General features: G+C 37.1%; 4 protein-coding genes across 6 annotated transcripts; 2 read left to right on the top strand and 2 right to left on the bottom strand.

Annotated features, from left to right (window-relative positions):
* Window positions 1-31: 31 nt before the first annotated feature.
* On the bottom strand, window positions 32-10,221 carry LOC126758475 (myb-binding protein 1A). Its single transcript, XM_050472745.1, has 5 exons — window positions 9,831-10,221; window positions 3,916-4,218; window positions 3,664-3,858; window positions 2,025-3,599; window positions 32-1,954 (listed from the first exon to the last, which is right to left on the bottom strand). The coding sequence occupies exons 1-5, from the start codon at window positions 9,843-9,845 to the stop codon at window positions 170-172; spliced, it is 3,873 nt and encodes a 1,290-aa protein (XP_050328702.1). The 5' UTR covers window positions 9,846-10,221; the 3' UTR covers window positions 32-169.
* LOC126758479 (DNA topoisomerase 3-beta) lies at window positions 4,516-8,181 on the top strand. Its single transcript, XM_050472748.1, has 7 exons — window positions 4,516-4,771; window positions 4,836-5,583; window positions 5,645-5,845; window positions 5,906-6,500; window positions 6,556-6,810; window positions 7,064-7,460; window positions 7,516-8,181. Exons 1-7 carry the CDS (start codon window positions 4,681-4,683, stop codon window positions 7,815-7,817), a joined length of 2,589 nt encoding a protein of 862 aa, XP_050328705.1. The 5' UTR covers window positions 4,516-4,680; the 3' UTR covers window positions 7,818-8,181.
* Window positions 10,222-13,095: 2,874 nt separating the features above from the next.
* Window positions 13,096-14,178, top strand: LOC126758492 (claw keratin). The gene is made up of 3 exons (XM_050472772.1): window positions 13,096-13,227; window positions 13,362-13,578; window positions 13,642-14,178. Exons 1-3 carry the CDS (start codon window positions 13,216-13,218, stop codon window positions 14,016-14,018), a joined length of 606 nt encoding a protein of 201 aa, XP_050328729.1. The 5' UTR covers window positions 13,096-13,215; the 3' UTR covers window positions 14,019-14,178.
* An 895-nt stretch (window positions 14,179-15,073) lies between these two features.
* LOC126758486 (acid phosphatase type 7) lies at window positions 15,074-24,703 on the bottom strand. 3 transcript variants are annotated; one of them, XM_050472762.1, is made up of 5 exons: window positions 24,403-24,700; window positions 23,174-23,331; window positions 22,587-22,930; window positions 21,972-22,530; window positions 20,845-21,915 (listed from the first exon to the last, which is right to left on the bottom strand). In XM_050472762.1, the coding sequence occupies exons 1-5, from the start codon at window positions 24,539-24,541 to the stop codon at window positions 21,784-21,786; spliced, it is 1,332 nt and encodes a 443-aa protein (XP_050328719.1). In that variant the 5' UTR covers window positions 24,542-24,700; the 3' UTR covers window positions 20,845-21,783. The 3 variants fall into 3 exon arrangements, with proteins under 3 accessions (XP_050328717.1, XP_050328718.1, XP_050328719.1); XM_050472760.1 differs by lacking the exons at window positions 20,845-21,915; window positions 21,972-22,530; window positions 22,587-22,930; window positions 23,174-23,331 and adding exons at window positions 15,074-15,362; window positions 15,422-15,983; window positions 16,068-16,581 and having other exon boundaries at window positions 24,403-24,687; XM_050472761.1 differs by lacking the exons at window positions 20,845-21,915; window positions 21,972-22,530; window positions 22,587-22,930; window positions 23,174-23,331 and adding exons at window positions 18,535-19,446; window positions 19,512-19,855; window positions 19,931-20,094 and having other exon boundaries at window positions 24,403-24,703.
* Window positions 24,704-24,711: the final 8 nt, after the last annotated feature.

Genomic DNA, 24,711 nt, shown 5'->3' with positions numbered 1-24,711 from the left:
AGTTAGGTATGAATTAAATTAAAGGCACATATTGATTTTGTCTCTACTGTTTATAAAGACACAATTTACATTATTTATTAAAATTAGAAATTGTTTTATTTTCACAAAATATTTGACTTCAATCCTTTTTACACTAATTTTATTGTGTTGGCTAAAACAAACAAATAAACTACGCGCTTTCGTCTCCGGATCCCTCTTCCTGAGAAATCGGACGCACGAACGCAAATCCTCCATTTAAACCTGCGGACGCGATCTGCAGACGCTGTTCTTTCTTTTGTTTCTTTAACTTTCTCAACGCACTATCGGTAGTCTTCTTACGTTTTTTCTTCTGTTCCTCTACCACACCATTCTCACTTCCTTCCGCTCTATCTTGCACTTCCTTTTCACCCTGCCCATTCGCTTCTTCGGCATTATCTTCAACATGCTTTCCATTAAGCTTTTGCTTCTCCTTGCTCCGCACTACGGGCAACTTGTATGCCACACAATAGCGTTGCAGTAGCGCCGATGAGTCCGCTCGCATACTTTGCACCGCTTGTCCAATTGAAACGTCGGACAACGCCGATTTCAATTGCAGCCTTTGATGTGTCTTCTGCGCCTGCAGCAGCAGTTGTAACAGTACACTGTACTCTTTAGGCGATACCTCAACGTTGGTGTTGGCAGCTAGTGTTTTAATATGATTACAAAGCACGTTTTCAATCTCACCCAACCGCTGTTTGGTGCTGGACACGTCCACGCGTTGCAAATCATGATTTTTATAGAGTACATCGAGTATCTCATATATCTGTATGCGGCGGAAAGCGCGTGTTTTCATATTGAGCCCGTCATGCGTTAGCGTCACAGCCAAGTTCCATACGCCGGTCCAGCGTAGACGAAAAATATCAGATAGCAGAGTGATATTCACGCTGGGATTTCGCGATTGTAGGAACTCTTGGATATACTCTTGACATAGCGTCAACACTTTTTTACACTCGGCGCTCTTTTCCACCGCAATTTTATTTGCATTATTCACTAGGAATATAATGCATTTGTTGCGCATTTTATTCATCGCCTCAAAAGCGGTTGCCGGTGATTTTTGCTCCACAATTAGACGTATAAATGCGACCAACTCATCCTCCTGCACATCGGCGGTATCGCATTTCAATGTTGTCAGCTTTTGCAACACTTTTTCCACTTTTGTTTGCAATGGCTTTAGCTCATCGCCCACACAATATGGCAACATATTATATAAGGCCAACATAATTTCGATGGCGATCAGCAATGGTGGTTGCTTTTGCAAATATATTTCAAGTAGATCGAGTACGCGTATGCGGAAATGCATCACTGTGGTGATCTTAACACGATAACTCTTTGATTTCTTTGCAGCTGCACCGCCGCCACCGGTCTTGCGCATGGCTTTAAAAGCTTCGGCTAGCGCTTCGTCCAATTTACGACCCTGCTCTTCACTCATGTCATTCAAATCGATCGAAGCCATATCATCGTCATCATCAGCTGCGGTTGGCATGCCACCATGCTCCATTAGCGCTTGTGAGATGGCATTACGAAGTTTATCGGCTGAAGTAGCTTCTTCGTCCTCATCCTCGTCAGCGTCATCATCATCATCGTCTTCGTCATCATCATCTTCATCATCGTCGCCATCATCATCCTCATCAGCATCACTTTCGGAAGCAGCATCACCGCCTGTTTTGCCATTTGTAAGTTTCGTTACATTTTCCTCATCTGCGCTGTTTTCTTCATCATCTTCATCATCGTCACTCTCTTCGCCATGTGTACTTAATGGATTATGTCCATCCTTCATGTCTAGTACTGCTAAAATTTGGTGCACGGCTGTCAGATTTAGACTGTCACATAAGTGAGGGAATAGCGCATTCACAATATTACGCAGCGCAATTGCATTCTGTGAGAGTAGATGAAGAAATAGATCCACGACAACCTCAATCCACTCGGGCTCCTCGCTCTGAAATTAAAAAATTATTGAAAATAACGGTTAAGCTGATATAAATATAAAAATTTTGTACAAGACTCACCTCGCCATCAACTATTTTGACGCCTCCCTTAGCCTTTTGTTTGCTCTTGTGTTTCTCTTTTATGCGCTGCATACACTTGAGCAAGTCCTCTATAGCCGGTCCAGCCATTTCCGGTTCGCGGAACAACTGTAAGCCCATATTTAGTAGTAAAATTTGGAAAACCAGTTCCAATTTATCACTATCAGCTGCCGACTTGTGCGGTTTCGGCTTCTCCTTTTTCTTACCCCTCGTCTCAGCAACGCTTACGGCTGCGTGCATTTGTCGCCAATATTTCAGTAAGGACTCATCATACTGTTTGATGCGAAAACTCTTTGAGGCGTGCTTTTGTTCAACGCGTTCATTGCAGTATTGCACCAATTTTAAAAGCAGCTGCTTTTCCTGTTTCAAGTCGAGCAAACGACTCTGCATACTGGTATAGAACATATTTTTACATTGTTCGCCAAATTCATTGCTGAAAGCGGAGGCCGCTTCCTTCTTGCATATGACAGCTGAATCTGTAACATGGAAGATACCACAGGTAAGCAGAAAACGTAATTGCTGTTCGCGCCAATCGTATTCCTGACGCACGGCTTTGTGTGCTAGCAAATGCTGTAGCATGAATCCAGCGTTCATGCGTTCGAAATTGAGCCATGTTTCGCTCGCATTATCGGCATTCTTCGCCTTTGTGCCGAGAAAGATATCTCGATAGAGCAAATTCAATTGCTTTACGCCCGTTGTGCCCAAAGCGTTTATTAATTGATGCACAACGCGTGTGCTCGTATACTTTTCAATGCCAAAAAGGCCAGGCGGTAGTATAAGATGGCGTATTACGGCTACCAATTGCTCGTCGTCGGCAAGCTTTGTGCAACAACCCACCAAAGCTTCGAAGAAGTCGTCGTAGAAAGCTTTTAGAGTTTCATCTTTCTTTTGCTTTTGATTCTTAAGACCTTCAACCAGCAGGCGCATAAAATTCGGACTTAATAGATCTGCAACAACCACCTCCTGCGTTTGTTGCCAACTATTAAGTACGTCAGTAGCTATTTTCAGTGTAATCAACTCGCGTAATTTATTGCTTGTTTCTAGACCCGCATCAACCTGTTGCGTCCAGAAGGTTTTGAGATTGTTGCTAGTAGCCAAGCAAGCGCCGAAAAGTTCAAAAGCTGGATGTGTTAATTGTTGCATGTTATTGTGTTCCCAAAATAGTCGATAGAAGTGTGCATAACTATCGGCATTTAGTAGATCGGCGCTGCCGAAATGTGCCTTTAAAAATTTGGCATTTACGATGTTTGGAAATTTGCGCTGCACGGCAATGAGACAGTGCACGGTTTGCAGTGTTTGTTTCGGCCAAGGGCGTTGCAACTCAATTTGCAACAACGGCCACACTACAGCATTGAAATCTTTTGCAGAAATCTTTTCTACTAACTCTATAAGTAGTGCATAAGCTAGCGATGCATGATAACTGCGTTGTTTTGTCGCCTGCAGTAATGTGCTTATGATACGTTCCAAATGCTCATTATTCTTCAAGTTGTCCAAACGACCAGATTGTTGTAAAGCACCACAAACTAGTATTTTACCAACAACAGCATCCGCGTCGTCCTGCAGCAGCAACAATTACACATTAATTACTATTAATTTATCAATAACACTAATATTTATTTACCTTGTTGGCGACAGTGGCCCCCACACTCAGCTCTTTGTGCATTGTGTTAAATATATTTTCCAACGTGATTTCGTGTTCGTCGAACGCTTTTAGCAACGCAACCAATCCTGTGTAAAATCCAGCACGTGACGTATTTGTTGCAGCGCCACAGCCACGCACTAAACGTTTCAGCGTGTAGGTCAGTTCTTTTTCTCGCTGTAAATAATAGATTCGTTAAAAACGTGCTTCTTCAACTCAATATCAAATACAAACCTTTTCGGCTTCTTTGGTTTTGCTTAGTTGTTGCAGCAATTGTAACGCAGCTTTCATACGTTTGTCTTCCTCCTCATTTGTTAACTCTTTGAAATGTTGGAATATGGATTTATTGACTGCGTTGGCTCCTTTCTCCACCGCGGATTGTTCTGCTACAGTCGTTTCTGCCGAACCATTTGTAACACCGTTGGACACCATCTTTGCTTTCTTTAATACCTTTGCAGCTGGCTTTTCTACTTCTGCACCATCATCGGCAGGAGGATCTCGCTTCACTGCTTTTTTAGCTGATTTAACTTTCATTTCCTTGAAAATTATTTAATTCTGGAGTTATTTTTACTGAAAACAATCTACGGTCAACAAGCACATGTGAGGAAATGATTGCCAGACTTGCGCAAAATGCAAATTGGCGAAATAAATGTAGTGGGCTGCCAACCGTACAAAATTGTGTTCATTTATTAGAGAAATCTAACTTAGATCCTCAAAAATAAATCAAAAGACAACAATTAAATATTTTTTAAAGATATCTTATAAAAGATACAATTGTTTTTAGAACATAATTATTTAAAAATTTACATAGCACAGTTTGGCAGGCACTCGATGTTTTTTAACAAGTTTAGTAGCACCGTTGTAGTTGACATTTGTAGTTTACTGTGTTTTCCCTGCTTAGCACTTTTCGGGAATTGTGCGTAAAAATTAAGAAAATACATTAAAAAAACAAATCTGAGTGGAAAGTAAGGTGTGCTGCTTCTTTTGAGTGCTACAACAATGAAGAAAGTATTGATGGTAGCGGAGAAGCCGTCTTTAGCGGCATCGCTTGCTTCTATTCTCTCCAATGGGCGCAGCACGACAAAAAAAGGTATATAACCACCCTCACTTTCCTATAACTAATATACAAATCTGCTTAATTTTCGTCCTAACAGCATCAAATAACTCTTGTTCAACTCATGAATGGGTTGGTCCATTCCGTGAAGAGCGCAGCGTGCTCTTTCGAATGACGTCAGTGTGCGGTCATGTCATGACACTAGATTTTGTGGGCAAATACAACTCTTGGGATCGTGTAGACCCGGCAGAACTATTTGGCTGTCCAACCGAAAAGAAGGAAGCAAATCCCAAGCAACATATGCGCACATTTTTGGCGTCAGAAGCGCGAGGTTGCGAATATTTAGTGCTCTGGCTCGATTGTGATAAAGAGGGCGAAAATATTTGTTATGAAGTTATGGATGCGGTGTCGCGTGTCATTCCAAATGTATTCAGCCGCAATGTTACATATCGTGCGCACTTTTCTGCCATTACCGAAAAGGATATAAAAGGTGCTATGGAGGCACTTGGTTATCCGAATGAGAATGAGTCGAAGTCAGTGGATGCACGTCAAGAGCTCGACTTGCGAATCGGTTGTGCATTTACTCGCTTCCAAACGAAATTTTTTCAAGGACGCTATGGGGATTTGGATTCTTCCTTGATATCCTACGGGCCATGTCAAACACCCACGTTAGGTTTTTGTGTGAAACGGCATGACGATATACAAACGTTTAAGCCGGAAAGTTTTTGGTACCTGCAATTACTGGCGGGACAGCCCGAAATTACGTTAGAATGGGCGCGTGGACGGGTATTCAAAAAAGAAATTGCTATAATGTTAATGCAACGTGTAAAGGAACAAAAGGAAGCGCTGTAAGCTCTATAAAATTAATTCTTAAAAGCTGTTTTATTTTTTTGTATTGCCTACTTTTAGGGTGGAGAGCGTAACTTCCAAAGAGCAGTTCAAGGGTCGCCCGCAGGCTTTAAACACAGTAGAGTTGATGCGTATTTGCAGTTCAGGACTGGGTATTGGTCCATTTCAAGCTATGCAAATCGCTGAGCGTTTATATACTCAGGGCTACATAAGTTATCCGCGTACAGAAACCAATCAGTATCCAGCGAATTTCGATTTGCAGTGAGTACACCAAAAATTTTACATATCAACAACAATCAAATTTATTTTATACAATTTTAGTGCCGTTCTACGTGTATTGCAACCCTCAAGCGAATTTGGCGAGGAAGCGCGTGGCATATTAAGCGATTTCAATGCGCCACGTAAAGGCAAAGACGCCGGTGACCACCCTCCCATCACCCCCATGAAACTAGCGAATCGTAGCGATTTTGATAAAGACACTTGGCGCGTATACGATTTTATTTGCCGTCATTTCCTCGGTACAGTGTCACGTGATTTGAAATATCGCACTACCACCGCTAAGCTGCGTGTCGGCTTGGAGACATTTTCGTGCACCGCAAACGTATTACTTGATCCGGGTTTTACAAAAGTAATGACCTGGCAAGCATTCGGCCGTGACGAGGCTATACCACCCTTTGTGGAGGGTGAAAAAGTGACTATAAACGATGTACGCTTGGCGGAATCTCAAACTGGACCACCGGACTACCTCACCGAAGCCGAATTGATCACGTTGATGGAGCAACATGGCATTGGCACAGATGCCTCGATACCGGTGCATATCAACAACATTTCACAGCGTAATTACGTGCGCATCGAGACCGGTCGCAAGCTGATACCAACAACGCTGGGAATCGTGCTGGTGCATGGCTATCAGAAGGTATTTCATTTTTGGCAATTAAAATTTTTTGATTCAAGACATAAAATTTCTGCAGATTGATCCGGAACTCGTCTTGCCCACTATGCGTTCTGAGGTCGAGCGCATGCTGAATCTTATTGCCAAAGGCTCAGCGGATTTTCAGGCTGTGCTGCGACATGCCATCGAAATATTCCGACTGAAGTTTTTGTTCTTCGTCAAAAACATCGGCAGTATGGATAGCTTGTTTGAGGTCTCTTTCTCGCCACTAGCCGAAACGGGCAAGGCGCACTCGCGTTGCGGCAAGTGTCGACGATACATGAAATATATACAAGTAAAGCAAATTTTCACATTTATATGTTTCTTATTAATTAATTTTCTTTTACCTATTTGTTTATTTTTATATATTTTTAAAATTTATTTTCTCATTACTTTATTTTTATAATTTTTTTATTTGTTTTTTTATTTTATTTTCGTTTTTCTTTAATTTTTGTATTTAATATTTATTTTTTTTTTTATATTTTATATTTTATATTTTTAAAATTCGTACTTAATTTTTTTTATTAAATCTCTTACTTAATTTTTAGACAAAACCTGCGCGCTTGCATTGCTCTCAATGCGACGAAACGTATTCGTTGCCGAACGGCGGTAATGTTAAAGTCTATCGTGAATTCAAATGCCCGCTGGACGATTTCGAATTGTTGGCATTTACCACCGGCGCTAAGGGACGCTCATATCCATTCTGCCCGTACTGCTACAATCATCCACCGTTCAGGGATATGCCCAAAAATGGCGGTTGCAACTCTTGCACGCATCCTACCTGCCCGCACTCACTCAATACACTGGGTATCTCCAGTTGTGTGGAGTGTGAGCATGGCATACTCGTGCTGGACTGCACATTGGCGCCCAGTTGGAAGTTGGGCTGCAATCGTTGCGATGTCATAATCAACTGTTTCAAGGGTGCCACCAAAGTGTCGGTGGAAGGTTAGCCAGCATTGCTTATATAACTTATTTTTACTATAATTGTTAAATTTTCCAGAACAAAAGTGCACGGAATGCGGCGCTCAACTAGTCAATGTAGTATACAAATCTGATAAGACAAAGTTCAAGGACAGCACTGAAGAGAAGAGCGGCTGTGTCTTCTGTTCCAACGATTTTGCGCATCTTGTGGAGAAACATCGCGCGGTCGCATCGCGTCCAGTGAATGTACGTGGTGGCGCGCGTGGCGGTGGGCGTGGTGGTGCTAAAGGTGGACGCGGTGGTGCAGGCGGTGGACGTGGCGGACGTGGACCGCGTCAGCCAAAGGACAAAATGGCCCAATTAGCGGCATATTTCGTTTAATTTAGGCACAACGAGTTGGAGAAGTATGTATATTTATGCATTTTGCAAGAAGTAGCGCGTCGTGTTGCAACTTATGCGGTCTAAGCCAATCAGTAGTTAATGAAATGTACAGTTTTGTCTTGTATGACTTTTTTTATATATATAAATTATACATATATACATACATACATGTAACGTTAACGTATAAGTTCAATGTATACGTACTTGTAATTGCATTTACTAAATAATGAAGAAACATATACATACAAAAAATGCGGCTAGAATTACTTAAAATTTTATAAAATGGATGTAAGAGAGATCAAATAAGTAAGTTATGGTCAAAACCGTTTAAAATTTCTTTTATTAAGAGCAAATGATGAAATTAAATAACAAGAAAGCGAAACAGAAATATTTATTTTGTATTTATTTTTTTTTGTATTTTTTTTTTTATTTAATTTTTTTATTTATTTTAATTTTTTTTATTTTTATTTTTTTTATTTTTTTTATTTTTTGTTTTTATTTATTTATTTTTTATTCATTTATTTATTTTTTTGTTTTTATTTATTTTATTTTTTTATTTATTTATATTTTTTTTTATTTCTTTGGTTTTATTTTTATTTTATTATTTATTTATTTATTTTTTACTTTAATTTGCTTTGTGTTTTTATTTGTTCATAGTTCGCCCTTTAAAAATATTTCCCTTCATAAACAATATTATCGGTTTACATTTTACTAACCGCAAGTTTCATAAAAATGAGCGCACACTCCAATTAATTACCTCACGAAAATAATTGACAGTTTACACAGAAGCCACAGGTTAGTAAGCCGCCTACAACAACAACTCTCCACCCCAAAAATGTAAACATGTTAAAAAGTTAATTTAAAATTGCATAAATATGCATTTCCAATTTGTTAGTGTTGAACTGTGTTGACGTGCCGTCTACTGAGGGCCACCCCACAGTTGCCTTGAACGAGTCATAGAGAAGTAACCACAAACTTTTCCAAGTAACACTAGTAAATTTGTGTTTACAACTGGCAGTAGCTAATGTGTGCACGTGTGAGGGTGTGTTTATGTAATCAGCGTATGGATTAATGGGTGGGAATTGTGCAGATTGCAACCTTGTAGGGCGCTGTACATGAATGTCAGGTACAATGCATGCACTCTGCAGCCACATATATGTATGTGTATATAGGCGGATTTTTTATAGCACAAGCATACATATGTATATGTAAATGTCACGTTGAACTTGTAACTAAAATTAAAACTTGTAACTTTTCGAAAAAAAATGTAAGAACTTGATCATTGCTACCTCCCACAATTAATTCTTCTAATGTCAAAGGTTAATTATAAAAAAAAGAGGCGAAAAACGCGCTACTTTATAATATGTGGCTTTGGGGGAGCTCAGTAATAGTCATCCATTGTTGTGAAGTATTTCTGAAAACTTTTTTTAAAACACAGATAACTTTGTCACCACTAATTGTGACATACCGGACAGACACTCTCTTCTATAAAGCTATGCGTTTACATATATTCACAACAACATTAATTTTAATTTTTAAGAATGCACTAAGCGAGTGTGTAATCACAGATGTTGTATAAACATATCTGCCTCCATTGTTAACGATATGTTTTTTTAATTTACGTTGCATTGTTTACATTTATTTATGTGCATCTAGCACTAATGTTGCTAGTAATGACGTCAAATTGGTTTCCGCTAAAGAGATTTATTATATTTAACTTTTGATTTAATTGAATATCTACTTTAGTTAAAAGTTAGTTTTTAAAACAAAACGTGATTGATTAGCGTATCATTGCACATATATTTACATACTGTTTATTTTTGACTTTAATTGTATAAATGACAGTTCTATAATAGTAATTTCTTTACACTTGCGAACACACTTCTTCTGGCCTTTACTAAAATATTTCACATATTCCGTTTTGTATTGTAAATGAAATAATTTAACATCGCGCAGTATTTAAAAACTTCCCGCTATCTTTTTCTAAACGTTACTTCACTATAACATACTTACCGTAAATAATATCATTTCATTCTTGCTATTCTGCTGATGCCTGCGACAGTTTGCTTGCAATTCGAAAGAGTTTAGCAGCGAACTTTATTTGATAACACACAGTAACGGCTAACACACTTGAAATTGCCATCAATTTATGCACGATAATGCATATTTTAACACATTTCACTTAAATTCTAAAGTTGCGTATTAGCATTAATGGAACACATGACTTTTAAAATTGCGGCTCAAATTCGTATGTAAACAATAACGATTAATCGATATGACAATGCCGTTAGGAAAGGCGATAATAATAGTAGGTCTGCACGTGCATGCATGAAAATATGTGGATTGTTATATTTCAATTTTAATTCAAATACAAAAGAACATAAAAACAACAATATAAGAACAAAAAAAGTAAAAGGTAAAATAAACAAAGTTTAGATATATAAATATATTTGTTTGTATATAACAAATAGCAATGAGCAATACTGATTAAGTTCTTATCAAAACACACGATTTAGTTTTTTACTCACACTTAATTTTGCATTTATTTAGCTTTTAATTAGTTAAGGTTACGCTTTCTGCTATGATTTTGTTATATTTGCTTAACTATTTACATTTTAACTATTACCTAACTACAATTAAAACCAATTACGTCATTAAGCGCTATAAATCGATTTAATCGCACTTCGTATGAGACCGTTGTTAGTTAGCTCCACTCGTGTCATATGAATTTAAGTATATATGTAGCTACATATGTACATATGTAAATTTGTTCTCGTGTCTCGTTTCAATTAATGGCATATAAAAATAAAAAGCGTTACGTTAAAATTTAGCGCAAGCTTAAAAAAAATTAAAAATATGTATATATATTTTATATGCTTTCACTCTTTCTAGTGATATTGATCAATTAAAAGTAGCAATCATCAGTGAAAAGATTAATAATTAAAGAAAATTACATCATCTTATAGAATACAGAGGGATGTTATTAATTATATAACAAATCGACATCTTTGCGGCTGTTACTGTAAAAATTATTCGTAAAATTGTTTATTACTCATAAATATGAAAGGAGGTGCGGAAAAATTGAAAAACTGCTAAGTGTATGCATATTTTTGTTTTTTTTTTTCGATTTTTGAGGATAAGTTACATATGCATGTATGTACTTGTATATGTACGAGTATGTACATAAGTAAAAAAATCTCAGCATGTCAGCCTTGTGTACTTTCCACTGCTCCGCACTATTGCTGTTTATTTATAATTTTAACATATTTGTCGCTTCCTTTAATAAACAATAGCATATATTGTACGCACAAAAATTGCCATTGATAAGTAAACAAGCACATACATACATATGTAAATATATATTTTTTATAACTTTTTAATATTTTAGTTGAGTTTCTCTAGGCCATTTACAGTAAACGAAGAAATGTCAGTCTCTCTCCTTGCCATGTGGCGAGATCGCAACTTTTATCTTTACTTTACGCAAGTTACGTTTAAGCAGACTTTGGCGGATATACCGTAATTACGCTACTACATGCGTTATAACTGTTAGCGAAATCAAAATAAGTGAAAATAAACAAAGCAGCATTTAAAGCAGCAAAACATTTAATTGTTATGAAAAAAGAGCATAACACAATTTCCTTACAAATTACAAAGAATCATTTGTAGATTTTTCGGCACGAAATAGTTTAAAATAAAACTTTTGAGCCATAAAAACCACATCAAAGGTCAAAAATCTGTTAATAGCCAGCAACTACTACTGCATTTACAACAATTTATTGTTTTTGCTTACTTACAAGCAAATACTAAACTTAAAATGTATTTGCTTACTCATTTCTGCTTGTTCACATTACAAAACCATCCGCAAAGTGACACTTTTTCGGCACAAATGGCATGCGTCTTCGAAATAGGTCTTTGAAAAGGTAGCAGCGGGCGGTGGTGGGCGCAATGGCAGCGCTCCGGTGTAGGATAAAGCACAGCATTGTTATTTTATTTACGCTTTTGCGTAGACAAGCCATGAGCAGCAATGCACACGTACGGCCATGAGCGGGTGTGTGGACATATCGATGTATGCTGTTTTCAGTTAAATATGTACGAAAATTTGAGCAAATTAGAAACATGTAGTTCTATTTGATTTCAAAAAAGTTTACAAAACGTTTTTCTAGTAAAACGCAAACAGTTAGCACACATACAAACGAAATATTTTGACTATTTACAATGCACAGAAATACTACACTAACCCATGACCGTCGGCATAGCTGATTTTGTAAAAATTCTCACGCCAAATAAGCGTAAAACAATAAAAACAAAAGGTTCGTCTTTCTGTGCGCAACATTTCCTTCGAAGTATTCTAGTTGTTCTAAGCTTGACTGGAAACTATATACCTATGTATATACTATAAACTAAGAAGACAAGCTCACTAGGGATATTGCTGAACAATCTCCCATAAGAACCCAGTAAAATATTTTCCGATTTTTTTGAGAATACATAAATAACATAAATTCGGCGAACGGATCTAAGAACTCTAAGGTATATAATGTTAAGAAACTTTACTTTATGCGACATATAAGTACCGGGAAAGAAACTGAGAAGACGAAGGCATATACGACTGAAATGCATATACAGCCAAGGACTTTCTGCAGAAACTAGCCTTAACGCTTCAGTTGAATATTTTCCAGTAGGCAGTTAAGGTACGGACTTTCGCTTTATGAAAGGAGAGTAACCTAAGATTTCGAAAATTCGCAAGTCCTAAGCCGTTACCACAGCTGAGCCTATTTAAGAACCCGGAACGTATAGGAACTTATAGACTGCCAAGGACCGTCGGCTCTGCAGATTTTCTCTAAACCTATTTAAGGAAATAGCTAAACTCACTTCATCAGCTCAATTTTTCCAATCGATAGCAAAGCTCAGCTATTTTCAGGCTCGGATCTGTCGTGTATAGTAAAGTGTGCTCAATTGAAGCCAGCGCTTTATACCAACACAGGCGAACACGCACTAATCAGCAAGTCTAGTTTTGGCGGCAGAGATTCTGAAGCCGATGCGTTACTTGCTAATAAGCCTCTAAAATTGATTTCCACAAAAAAATGGGAAAACAAAAACTTTCGTCTAAATAATTTGCGCCTCGGCGTGTCAAACAAGCAACAACAAATGCAAAAAAAAAAAAACAACAACAAAGGCGTAGTTATGCGCAAAGCGGCTAGTTTGAAAGTCTGAGAAACGCCGTGATGCCGCCCCAACAGATAGGCGTACAACAACAGAGCGATTTCCAGCAGATATAAAAGCCGTTAAGCATCGGACAAACGACATTCAGTCACTCGAATTCGCAGTTAAAGGTAGTTAGCTAACGGAAAGTGCTAAGTTCTACGTGTGCGGCAAAAACGAAGTAAAACGTATAAAAAACATGAAGTGCGCTGTAAGTGTCAAAAGCAAGGATACCGCTGTGTTCACAAATATAAAGGACTAACTCTAAAAAGTTTACTGGATTTATAAAAATTAACTTTTATTTGTTTTCTTGTGCTTATTTTCCGCTTCCCTGTGCACCCTCAGCCCTTAATCGCAGCTCTGCTCGCAATTTGCGCCATCACAACAACAACCTACGCCGAAACCGCGTTGGATAGTGAGATCGCAGCGTCCGCAAATGGCGACGAGCAGCTGGAGGAAGCAGCCAGCAGCCTGAATCCGCTGGAGGACACACATAAGCAAGAGAAACGTTACATTGGTGGCGCCTGGGATCCGTATTCGTCGCGTCTCGGACTCGGCTTGGGTAGGCGACACTGCCACGGCGTCTAAAAAATGTTAGAAATTTAATTTTTGTTCTACTTTAAAGATGGCACTTCCGGTTATGGCGGCTATGGTGGTTACGGCAGTTATGCTGGCGCCGCTGGACTAGGTGGACTCAGCGGCTATGGTGGTTATGGCGCTTACGGCGGTTATGGCAACTATGCGGGTTACGGCTCTGCTGGCTATGGTCCTTATGGCGGCTATGGCAGCCCTTACGCGTACTACAATGCACGCTTCGGTGGCGGTTATCCCTACTCGCGCTTGGGCTACAATTATCCATCCAACTATTACAGCGGTTACACCAACAGCGTGGTAGGTGGCGGCTTGGGCGGCTATGCTGGTGGCGTAGTGCCGCCGGTTGGTGGTGTTGCAGCTGGCACTGGCTATCAGTATGGACCGGGCATTTCGGGCACAGTCTACTAAAGACCTAACAATTAAACGGACCTTAAGCCTATGCGTTTGTTGCGCGCAAACTCGGACAAGGCTGAATTGATCCGGGAATACTGCCTAGAATTTCGATTTTTGTAATGCATACTGATTAAATAGAATAAATTAAAACTATTATTATTTAAAAAAAATTAAATTTTTTTCTTTCCAATTAGAATTATGCAAAAGTCTAAATAATTAAAAGCAGGTGGAAACATTTTTGAAAAACAAATATAAATAATGCTAAATTAAAAAAAAAAAAAGATTTTATAAATTAAAAAAATAAAATAAAGTAAAATAAAATAAAATGAAAAAAAAAACAAAAATAAAATAAAAAATAATGATGAAAATAAAATATTTAAAAATAAAAACTAAGCTAGGGTTTGAATACTATTTTTTTCAATAAATTCTACATAAGTTAATAAATTGTTTAATAATTTTTCAAAAATTAAAAAAACAGTTAAGCAAAATAAAAACAGAAATTATTATAAAAATAAACTGGAGAATGAATATTATTTTTTTTCTGGGTGAAAAAAAAAAATATTTTTCTCTAAGTTTAAAATTTTTTCTATAATAAAAATGTATGAAAAATTAAATTTTAAGCTAACTTTTTTTCCCCAAATAAAAAATTTATACATTCATTTTTAATTTTTTTCCAGAATTAAAAAAAACAGTGTTGAGCAATGAATTTTACATATTAAATTAAAAAAGCAATATTTCTAAGCTAAGAATAAAAAAAAATAATGTTTTTACTAAGTTAAAAAAGGGTATGAATCTTCTTTTCCAAGTGAAAAAAATATTTTCGAAGAGAAAAAAATCCAAGTTAAAATTTAATAATAATTTATTTTTCAAAGTTAAAAAAAAGTATAGGCTAAAATAGAAAAAATTTTTTTTTTTAATAATTAAAATTTAATAATTATAGATAATTAATAAAACTAAAAAAATTGTTAACTAAAACTTTTTTATTGCATAAAACCATTTCTAATTTTTTTTTTTTTCAAGTAACATTTAAGAAAATAATTTTTTTAACAAGAAATAACTAGATGATCTAATTAAAAGGTCCAGCTAGGTAAGAGTATATTTTTTAATGTCTATTGTTTAAAAATATGTTTGTTCATTCTACAGCTTTTAAAATTTCAAGCCGTTTTACAGCCAAATTTCAAAAGTACAGTTATTTATTTATAGTATCGACGGATCTGTCTTTCACAACTCGTTGTAAGCCACATGCTTGTCTTTGATTATCCAAAACGAGTCGACAATCTCGCCATTTTTATCATCCGAAACTTGCTCGAAGTACAGATGTGTGTGATTGTGGGCCTTCATGCGCGTGTAGCCATAATCCTAAAGCATGAAAAAACGTATAAAAAAATAATTGGGGAAATTGAAAATGGCGCACTCACATTGCTGTGGTAGGCGTTCCAGGCTGGCAGCGTCTCGGAGAATGGTTCGCGTTCCTCTTTGCAACCAGCCGAGCCGGTTATGATTTGTATTGGCGCCTTGGGATTGGTGTAGGGTGCCGCTGTGGAACCATTATACACCTTGAAATCATAAATAGGCCAGAGACGCGTGTAGAAATGCTCGTGCGCGAAGATTTCCACGTCGACGCCATTTTTGTAGAACAAGTCCTCCAAACCGAACCACTTCACCAATGGCAAACCCTGTCTTATGAATGTCTCCAGCTTCTCATTGCAATCGTACTCCTTTTCGTCGCTACAGTACATCGGACGATGACCATAGGTTATGATCCAGGGGCGTTGCGCACGATTCTCCGGCTTATTGGCTTCGCGTAAATCATTCTCCAGCCACTCGTATTGTTTCGTGAGCAATTTGAAACCATATTGCATGAAGTAGTAGACCTCAGTGGAAAAGGACACAAAGTGTATGGGCCCCAAATCGAAACTGTACCACAGGCTGTCCCTTTCGCCGGGCATGTTGAAGCGCGTTTTGTAATTCGAAAAGTTGCTATGCATTTAATTTAAATTAATATTTATTTAATTTTTTAATTGTTTAACAAATATATATAACAGCAACACTTTGCACACTCACTATTTCTCCTCATGATTGCCGGGACAAACCATATACGGCACATAGGCCGCAATCGTCTCCACTTGCCGCATAAACTCATCGCCTACACGCGCATTCTCCGTATCCATGTCGTAAGCGAAGTCGCCCACATGTATGATGGCGTCGTACATGCCCTGCTGTGTGTCCTGCTGCAAGCGCGCCAACGACTGCGCATTCTCATTGCCCATATCACCGAAGATGGCCAAACTCGGCTGCCAGTCGCTGCCTGCCGGTGGCGTGGTGAAGCTGAAGCGCGCAGACCAGCCCAAATCACTGCCGCACGAGTATTCATAGCGCGTCTGTGGCTTCAAATCACGCAGCGTTACTTTGTGTACGTATTGTGAGTGCTGCTTCTTGCCGCCATCGACAAAACGACGCGCATCGCCAGTGACATTGACCAAACGCTTTGCGTCGGCGTAGTTTTCGCCATACAGCACGACTGACTGGTTGGTGGCATCGCCCGTGGACCAGGTCACAACAATGTCAGCGAGGTTATCTTGTGAAAGAAATGTCATATGTGTATTTAAATGATTTGCCATTAGAACATAAGTATGATAAGCAAAATCACATCACTATAAACAACACAATATTGGTCTCTGCTCATGTTGGAAGCATTTTAAGCGTTAAAATAAGTTGGGTTGTTGGAAATTTTTCATAAAGCCAGAAAAAATTTAAGTCACATCATCATATCACATAATACCATGTCATATGACATAACATCACATCATCACCAGGAATGCTCCAAATCGGAACAAAAACATTTAAGTCACATCACCACATCATCTCATATGACCTAACATCACACCATCACCAGGAATGCTACAAAACGTAACATAATGTAATAAATGAAATAGAATGGAGTGAATAAAAATATACAACAGCACTCACATCACATCTTCGGTACAACAGCACCCACAACACACACATTGTATTAAATAATATTCAACTACAAAAAGTATTTATAATAAATTCTCACCTCACATCACACTTGAACAAATAATTTTAAGGTAAATTATATCATAACGAAAATAATTATATGTTTTCTAAACAGTTAACTTAGCGTGACAAAGTTAACTGTCTTCAAACGACACATTAATGTAAATCGCATAACATCACTTTACACCATATGATGTGATACAAACTGCGCACACTGATTTATAAAAAACCTGGAGAGTATTCAACGGCATAATTGAAGTGTATGAAAATTTTATGCTACTTCAACAACTACAACTAATAATAATAGTAAAAACAACATATGCAATATCTTTGATTAAAACAGTTGACTTTGTATGGCAGCCATATGCTATAGTTAGCCGATCTGAACAATTTTTTCGAGGATTGTAATATTACCTGACATAATATTCTATACCAAATTTCGTGCCTATAACTTGCCAAATAATAAAGTTTTCCATACAAGGACTTGAGCTTGATTGATCAGTTTGTATGGCAGCTATATGCTATAGTAGTCCTATAACGGCGGTTCCGAGAAATGAGCATCTTCTTGTGGCAAAAAGAACATGTGCAAAATTTCAGTGCGGTATCTCAAAAACTGAGGCATTTATGCAGCAGACGGGCATGGCTAAATCGGCTCAACTCATCACACTGATCATTTATGTATATATACATATGTATGTATGTATATATTTTATAGGGTGTCCGACGTTTCCTTCTAGGATATAATATAAAAATTCTCTAATTTGGACTGATAAGTGGAAAAGCAAAATTATTTGGTATAAAAAAGATATGCTTTGTAATATGACTTTTATTTGTTTATAATTGAGATTAAGTGTTTTTGGATATAATTAAATGATAAAAATATGTGTAAATATAATATTAACAACACAATTACAAGTGTAAAATAAGTGAAAAAATGCAAAAAATTAAAATAAATTTAAAAAAAATATATATTAAATAAAAAAAAAAATAAAAAAATAAATGCAATAACAAACGCAAACAAATAAAATGTTAACGAATTTTATAATAATAAAACAAGATATAAATAAATAAAATTATATATATAGAATAAAAAAAATAAAATAAATAATTGCTACAATAAATACAAAAATGAACAAAAAACAAATAAAATAAAAACAAAAACGATAGTTTAGTTGAGAAGCTCATTGCTTTTGCTATAAGTACATATGTATATTAGCTTTGGAAAAAATTTAAATTTTTTAGATGAAAATGTTATTGATGCTGATGGGAGCTTGTTATAATTATTTAATTTTTTTCATACTAAAAGTTAGTTTAATTTTTATTATTATTTTTTTTTTAATTTTAAATTTTTATAATTGTTTAAATTTTTTTCACACTAAAATTTAATTTAATTTTAATTTCTTTTTAATTTTTGAATTTTCGAATTTTCACTTACAGAGCAAATTTTAACACAGCCATCGTTTAATGTTTTTAATTTTTGTGTAAAAATTTTTATATAATAATGGAATGCATATTTAGCAATATTTAAATACATTTTGAGAAATTTAAATAACATTTTAATGCATAAATATATAATAAAAAATACAAATATGTAATATTTTGAGATTAGAGATTGCTTTTGACCAAAGTCTTTGCTTTTGCAAAACTCCTTAGCCATTTTTTGGTGAAATTCACAGCTTATATCGTTATTATTATTGTTATCGCTATTTCTCATGTCCTTTTAAATGCTTATTCCTCGGCATAACTGCCATGCTTATCCTTGACAACCCAAAATGCATCGATAATTTGGCCATCCTTGTCATCGGACACCTGTTCAAAGTACAAATGTGTGCCGTTGTGCGCCTTCAGACGAGTATAACCGAAATCCTGACTATGAAACGCGCTCCACTTGGGCATCACTTTAAAGAAGGGCTCACGCCCCTCCTTATTACCTGCCGAACCGGTTATAATATGAACAGGCGCACGTGGATTGCGATAAGGCGCGGTCAATGAGCCATTAAACACTTTGTAATCATAGATGGGCCACAAACGCTCATAGCAATGTTCATGCGCCCATATCGCGACATCGACGCCCTGCTCATAGAACAGTTGCTCCAGGCCGAACATATGCAACACCGGCAAACCAGCGCGCACAACCGTTTCATGCTTCGAACAGTCATCGCCGTTGTCATTACTGCAATACATCGGACGATGTGCAAAGGTTATTATCCAAGGACGCGCTTTGCGGTTCTCTGGTCGATTCGCGGTCTCTAAGTCTCGCTGCAGCCACTCGTACTGCGAAACTAAACTCTTCAAGCCGTAGTGTAGAAAGTAGTAGAGCTCGGTTGAGAAGGCCACAAAGTGTATGGGACCCAAATCGAAGCTATAGAATAGATTCTCCGTGCCGCCGGGCATATTAAAACGCGCGCGATAGTTCGAAAAATTGCTACAGTGTGGCATGGAATATATGTAAGTGAAAATTATGGATATATTGTTTTGTTTAACACTTACTAGGTCTGCTCGTGATTGCCCGCACACACCATATAGGGTACATAAGCTGCTATGGCCTCCACTTGACGCATGAACTCATCGCCAACGCCAGCATTCTCCGAATGCATATCGTAAGCGAAATCGCCCACATGCAAAATGGCATCGTACATGTCGCGTTGCGTGTCCTGCTGCAAGCGCGGCAAAGACTGCGCATTCTCATTGCCCAAATCGCCGTATATCGCTAGTGAGGGCGACCAATGCGCATGCGTCGGTGGTGTGCGGAACCAAAATTGCGGCGACCAGCCAAGCTTGCTACCGCAATGGTAAATATAACGCTTTTCTGGTTGCAAATTGGACAAAGTCACCTGGTATAGTGAGTAGAAAACGTATTAAAAATGGCACAGTGGAGGCAAATAATGCCAAAACAATTATGTACTTACGCGATGTATGTATTGTACGCTGTGCGCGCTGCCGCCATCCACAAACTTTTTTGGTGGCTCTGTTGCCTTTTGCACAAACTCAAACGTTTCAAGGCCATATTCGCAGATGGACTCGTTAGTATCGTCGCGCGTGGACCAAGTCACAACGATGTCGCGTGTGGTTTCTTTAAAAACAAAATATTTGCAAAAAGTGTCTTTGATATTTTCATAATAAGTTTAATGTGCTCGAAAACTAAGAAACACTGAATTCGGACCGAGCAGAATATTAAGAAATTAAGTACTAACCGAAATATATAGGGGTCTATTCTGAATAAGTGGGAGTTTAACCTGCTAAAATATCCAGAACGAAGTTGCGCAAGGGTCATTCTCATTTCTCGCCGCAACTCGAGCTTAAGTCTTCGATGGGTGGTGATTTGCCTGCGAGTACGCCATTCACTGGAAGGGAGTCCGTGAAGGTGTTGATGGCTCCCCTGTGAATGGCGGTCAGTGCTTGTCGGAAGTTTGTTGCGTCCGAGGTCTGGTCGGCGTACTGTCTAATGTCGTCGACGTAATTGAGGAAAAGACCTTTTGTTGTTCCTAGGAGACGGTTCCGCTCCAAGCAGGTAACTGCAGGGGTGACTTCGGTGAAAACATCCCAGCACGAACTGCCTGGAGAGGAGTTCATTATGTGGAGTGCAGTGTTCTGACAAGTAAGACGAGTGAGGGAGCATAGACTATAAAAAGTTACGCCTAAAATCTTTGGCATAGCATTTTCAGTCTCCAAAAAAAATGTTCAGATCGGACTACTATAACATATAGCTCCTACATACTCTCCAATCAAAGTCAAGATATGCTATAAAAAATACACCTATAGGGGTCTTTGAAAGCTTATACGAGGGATCGCTTATGAAACCAATGAAATGCTGAAAATCATATTTATTTTTCCAGAAGTAAACGTTTATTCAATATTTGAATAAATTGACTGTTTTGTTACAAAATATTCACTAAACCACATACACCACAGACACTTAAAGAATTGATCATAAGTTTCAAAAACAATTATACACACAAAATGTATACTTAAATGGTAAAAGTGGTAAAAAACACCTTCTTGTCGTGTAAGTTCCAATAAGGTTACGCTTATAAGCATATAAACGATATTATATAAAATAAAAAGAGTAAAATTGAAAATAAACAGAGATTCGCTATAATTTGCTAGGTACAAGTGTTTCGTATTTCAGTTAATACTGTGAAAAGCCGATTCTTTTAAAACATAAAATGGAATGATAATTTTTGCGTATTGTGTCCCGGGTTGCAAATAACACATTAAAAAATAATAATAATACATTTTTATTAATTTCTTAATATTTTTTTACTTTCGAAAATCTTAAATAAAATTATTTTCGAAATTTCTAATTCCAAATAAAATTGAAAAATTTAATATTTAATTCCAAATATTTTTAAATTCTCAAAACTTAAAAAAAAAAATTGGAAATTTTAAAATTAAGTTTTTAAAATTTCATTTTTAAATCTAAACATTTGGAAATTGAAAATTAAAAATTTCTAATTTTTTTAAATTTGTATTTTTAATTTTAAATATTTTTAAGTTCTCAAAATTGTAATTAACAATTGAAAGTTTGAAAATTTAATTTAATTTAAATTAATTTTTTTCAGTTAAAAAATTTGCAACCCTGATTTTATCTCTCAAATGCTGTGTTGATAAAAATATTCTATAATATTTTTTGTGCTTTCTATATACTAATTGTGCTTAAGAATTTTAATATACGCGCTTTGTGCAGCCCCGCTTTTTCTACGTCCACTTTGACGTATTCTCCGCATACCAAATGCTAAAAGCCATGACACACTCCCCCACATTAAACATAACTGCCGTGTTTGTCTTTGATTATCCAAAATGCATCGATGATGGCACCATTTTTGTCATCGGACACTTGCTCGAAATACAAGTGTGTGCGATTATAGGCCTTCATGCGCGTATAACCGTAGTCCTGCGAATGCGCAAAACAATAAAATGCAAACAAGTTCAATTTCATACACTACCCACCTGACTGTGAAACGCGCTCCATTCAGGCGTATCTTTTTCGAATGGTTCACGTCCCTCTTTACAGCCGGCTGAACCCGTTATCAAGTGCACGGGCGCGCATGGATTACGATAAGGCTCGGCCAGCGAACCATTACACACTTTATAATCATAAATAGGCCAAGAGCGTTCATAAGAATGCTCGTGCGCCCATATTTCTACATCGACTCCCTGCTCATAGAAAAGTGCTTCCAGGCCGAACATGTGAAAAAAGGGCCAACCGACGCGCGTTAGTGTTTCTGCATGCGTGCAGTCGTCACCGTTGCCATTGCTGCAGTACATTGGTCGGTGACCATAGACAATTATCCATGGGCGGCGCGCACGATTCTCTGGCCTGTTGGCCTCTTGCAGATCATTCACCAGCCATTCGTATTGAAAGACGAGTGTTTTTAGGCCATAATTAAGAAAATAATACATTTCGGTGGAGATGCCAATAAAATGCACGGGCCCTAAATTAAAGCTGTAGAATAGATTCTCTGTGCCGCCCGGCATGCTGAAGCGTGCGCGATAGTTCGAGAAATTGCTGGAAGCACATTTTTTAATAATATATTTTTTTTTCCTAATATGATTGCTACTCACTACTTCTCTTCGTGATTGCCCGGTACCACCATGTATGGCACATAGGCCGCAATGGTTTCTACTTGGCGCATAAACTCATCACCCACGCGCGCGTCATCGGTATTCATATCGTAAGCAAAATCACCGACGTGTATTATAGCATCGTACATGTCACGCTGCGTGTCCTGCTGCAGACGCGCCAACGATTGCGCATTCTCATTACCCATATCACCGTACAGCGCAATAGTGGGTGACCAGTCGTCACCGGCGGGCACAGTGCGAAATTCGAAACGCGGCGACCAACCCAATTGGCCACCACAGTGATAGGCGTACGTTTGGTTTGGCACAAGATTCAATAAGGAGACCTATTTTGTTCACAATTTGAAAGCGGAAACCGAAAAAAATATATGTTTCATCAAATGCAAACAAATTATACACAAGACAACAAAAACAATGCAATGTAAAGCAGCTGAGTAAGTGACGCTAAACGCGTTCATGCGCGCAAGGTCACACAAAGTGACACAACTGCAGCACTTACACTACACTCATCTACTTTGATAGCAAATGTTTGGAACAGCAAACAACAAAATTGTCAGTAGTAACTTTACCCTGTGTATGTATTGTGACTTTTTCTTATCCCCACCATCCACAAATTGCTGGGATGTGCCATTGGCGCGTTGCGTAAAGCCAATGAAACCGTATTCGACAATGGATTCGATGGCATCGTCGCGTGTGGACCAAGTTACCACAACATCATTAGACTTTTCTGTAAATACAGTAGTGCAAACAGAGAAGACATGATTGCTCGTGCAACAATGAAATTGGAAAATATTGAATGTGTTAATAAAAGTTTGCGAATTTCTATAAATTAAATATACATTTCTTCTAATTATCATTTAATTGCATTTTATTGAATAAAATGAACGGGTAACGTTAGCTTTTTACATGTATATTGCTTTTTGTTATATTATATTGCATTGTTCCTTTTAAATGTTGGTCATTGCTATTGTTTTCTTATCTTTGTTTGCACTCGAATAGTAAATAGAGGCCCGCCATATGGCATACGCTCGCTTATCAGCCACAGGCTATATAGTGTAAGCAATAAAAAACGCTTCATATTACGAATTTGCGTCAAGTGTAAGTAATTAATTGAAAAAACTGGGCTACAAACATCATATCATGTTCCTGAATGATGTGTATAATATTCCTTTGTGAGTAATATAATGTATTTTGATTTTGCTGAATTGCAAAGCTTTCAAAAAGGTAAATTTTAAATTAAATTCATATTTTCCTTATAAGCACTTAGTCATAAGACTGATGATGATGATCAACATATGTACATTATCGTATATAACTTAAAAATACACTGACTGCCCTGTAAAAAAAATTACTTATGAAAAATTCCAACACATCAAAATAAAAGCACTGCATAATACACCGTGTTTATCCCTACCAAACAATAAAAAAAAATCGCGGAAATAAAATCGCTTACGATTGTTCACTGGTGAAATGTTAAAAAAATGCATCGGAATAATTGAAGAGGTGAATACCTGGCTTCATTAAACAAAAATTATTTTATATGAATGTATTTCTACATATGTGTGTATGTGAAACACTTGTAAATGATTAGTCGCTATTGCAATTTTCCATAATTTTCCTTATTTATACATATATATGTATATTATTATTAAAATTCCAACTTTTTTAAGAATATGCCAGAAAAATATAAGACATACATATGTATGTATGTACATGTATATGTACCATGCAATGTATTTATTTGCATAATCTTTTACCTTCTTTAGGATCCTAACATAATTGTCATGTTTGCACTTACCACCAAAGGCCAAATGCACTTGTTCCGGCTGATAGTGGTATACTTTGCCCACATTATCCGAAATCGTATTAATCTTCTCTAGCTTTTGCGCAGTAGCATTCGCTAGCAAAGCGAATAAAACGTATAGTAACGAACGCATTGCGTTCTATAATTTTGGATAGCAGTGCAGAAAGATAATTTTTTTACGCACTATATATTATTTATTTTGATTAAAATTTCGCTCACAAAAGTTCCAGAGAAAACACAACTAAACTATTTCAAATTCAATAGCGAAATCAAATCACATAAACATACAAGAACAAATGACTG

This window comes from Bactrocera neohumeralis, chromosome 5 (genome assembly GCF_024586455.1).
Source record: "Bactrocera neohumeralis isolate Rockhampton chromosome 5, APGP_CSIRO_Bneo_wtdbg2-racon-allhic-juicebox.fasta_v2, whole genome shotgun sequence".
NCBI lineage: Eukaryota > Metazoa > Arthropoda > Insecta > Diptera > Tephritidae > Bactrocera > Bactrocera neohumeralis.
This window is presented reverse-complemented; position numbering and strand designations above follow the sequence as displayed.

Excerpts from the sequence above, each read along its gene's own strand:
- LOC126758492 (XM_050472772.1), top strand. Across the intron at positions 13,579-13,641 it reads GCGTCTCGGACTCGGCTTGG|ATGGCACTTCCGGTTATGGC; the intron begins GTAGGCGACACT and ends TCTACTTTAAAG.
- LOC126758475 (XM_050472745.1), bottom strand. Across the intron at positions 3,859-3,915 it reads AAACCAAAGAAGCCGAAAAG|CGAGAAAAAGAACTGACCTA; the intron begins GTTTGTATTTGA and ends TATTATTTACAG. Across the intron at positions 3,600-3,663 it reads GGGCCACTGTCGCCAACAAG|GACGACGCGGATGCTGTTGT; the intron begins GTAAATAAATAT and ends TTGCTGCTGCAG.
- LOC126758479 (XM_050472748.1), top strand. The coding sequence starts at position 4,681 with ATGAAGAAAGTATTGATGGTAGCGGAGAAGCCGTCTTTAGCGGCATCG. Across the intron at positions 5,584-5,644 it reads AAGGAACAAAAGGAAGCGCT|GGTGGAGAGCGTAACTTCCA; the intron begins GTAAGCTCTATA and ends GCCTACTTTTAG. Across the intron at positions 7,461-7,515 it reads CACCAAAGTGTCGGTGGAAG|AACAAAAGTGCACGGAATGC; the intron begins GTTAGCCAGCAT and ends TAAATTTTCCAG.
- LOC126758486 (XM_050472760.1), bottom strand. The coding sequence starts at position 24,541 with ATGCGTTCGTTACTATACGTTTTATTCGCTTTGCTAGCGAATGCTACT. Across the intron at positions 16,582-24,402 it reads AGTGCATTTGGCCTTTGGTG|ATAACCTCGCTGACATTGTT; the intron begins GTAAGTGCAAAC and ends TTCTTTCACAAG. Across the intron at positions 15,984-16,067 it reads GGCAATCATGAGGAGAAATA|CAACTTTTCGAATTACAAAA; the intron begins GTGAGTGTGCAA and ends TTAAATGCATAG.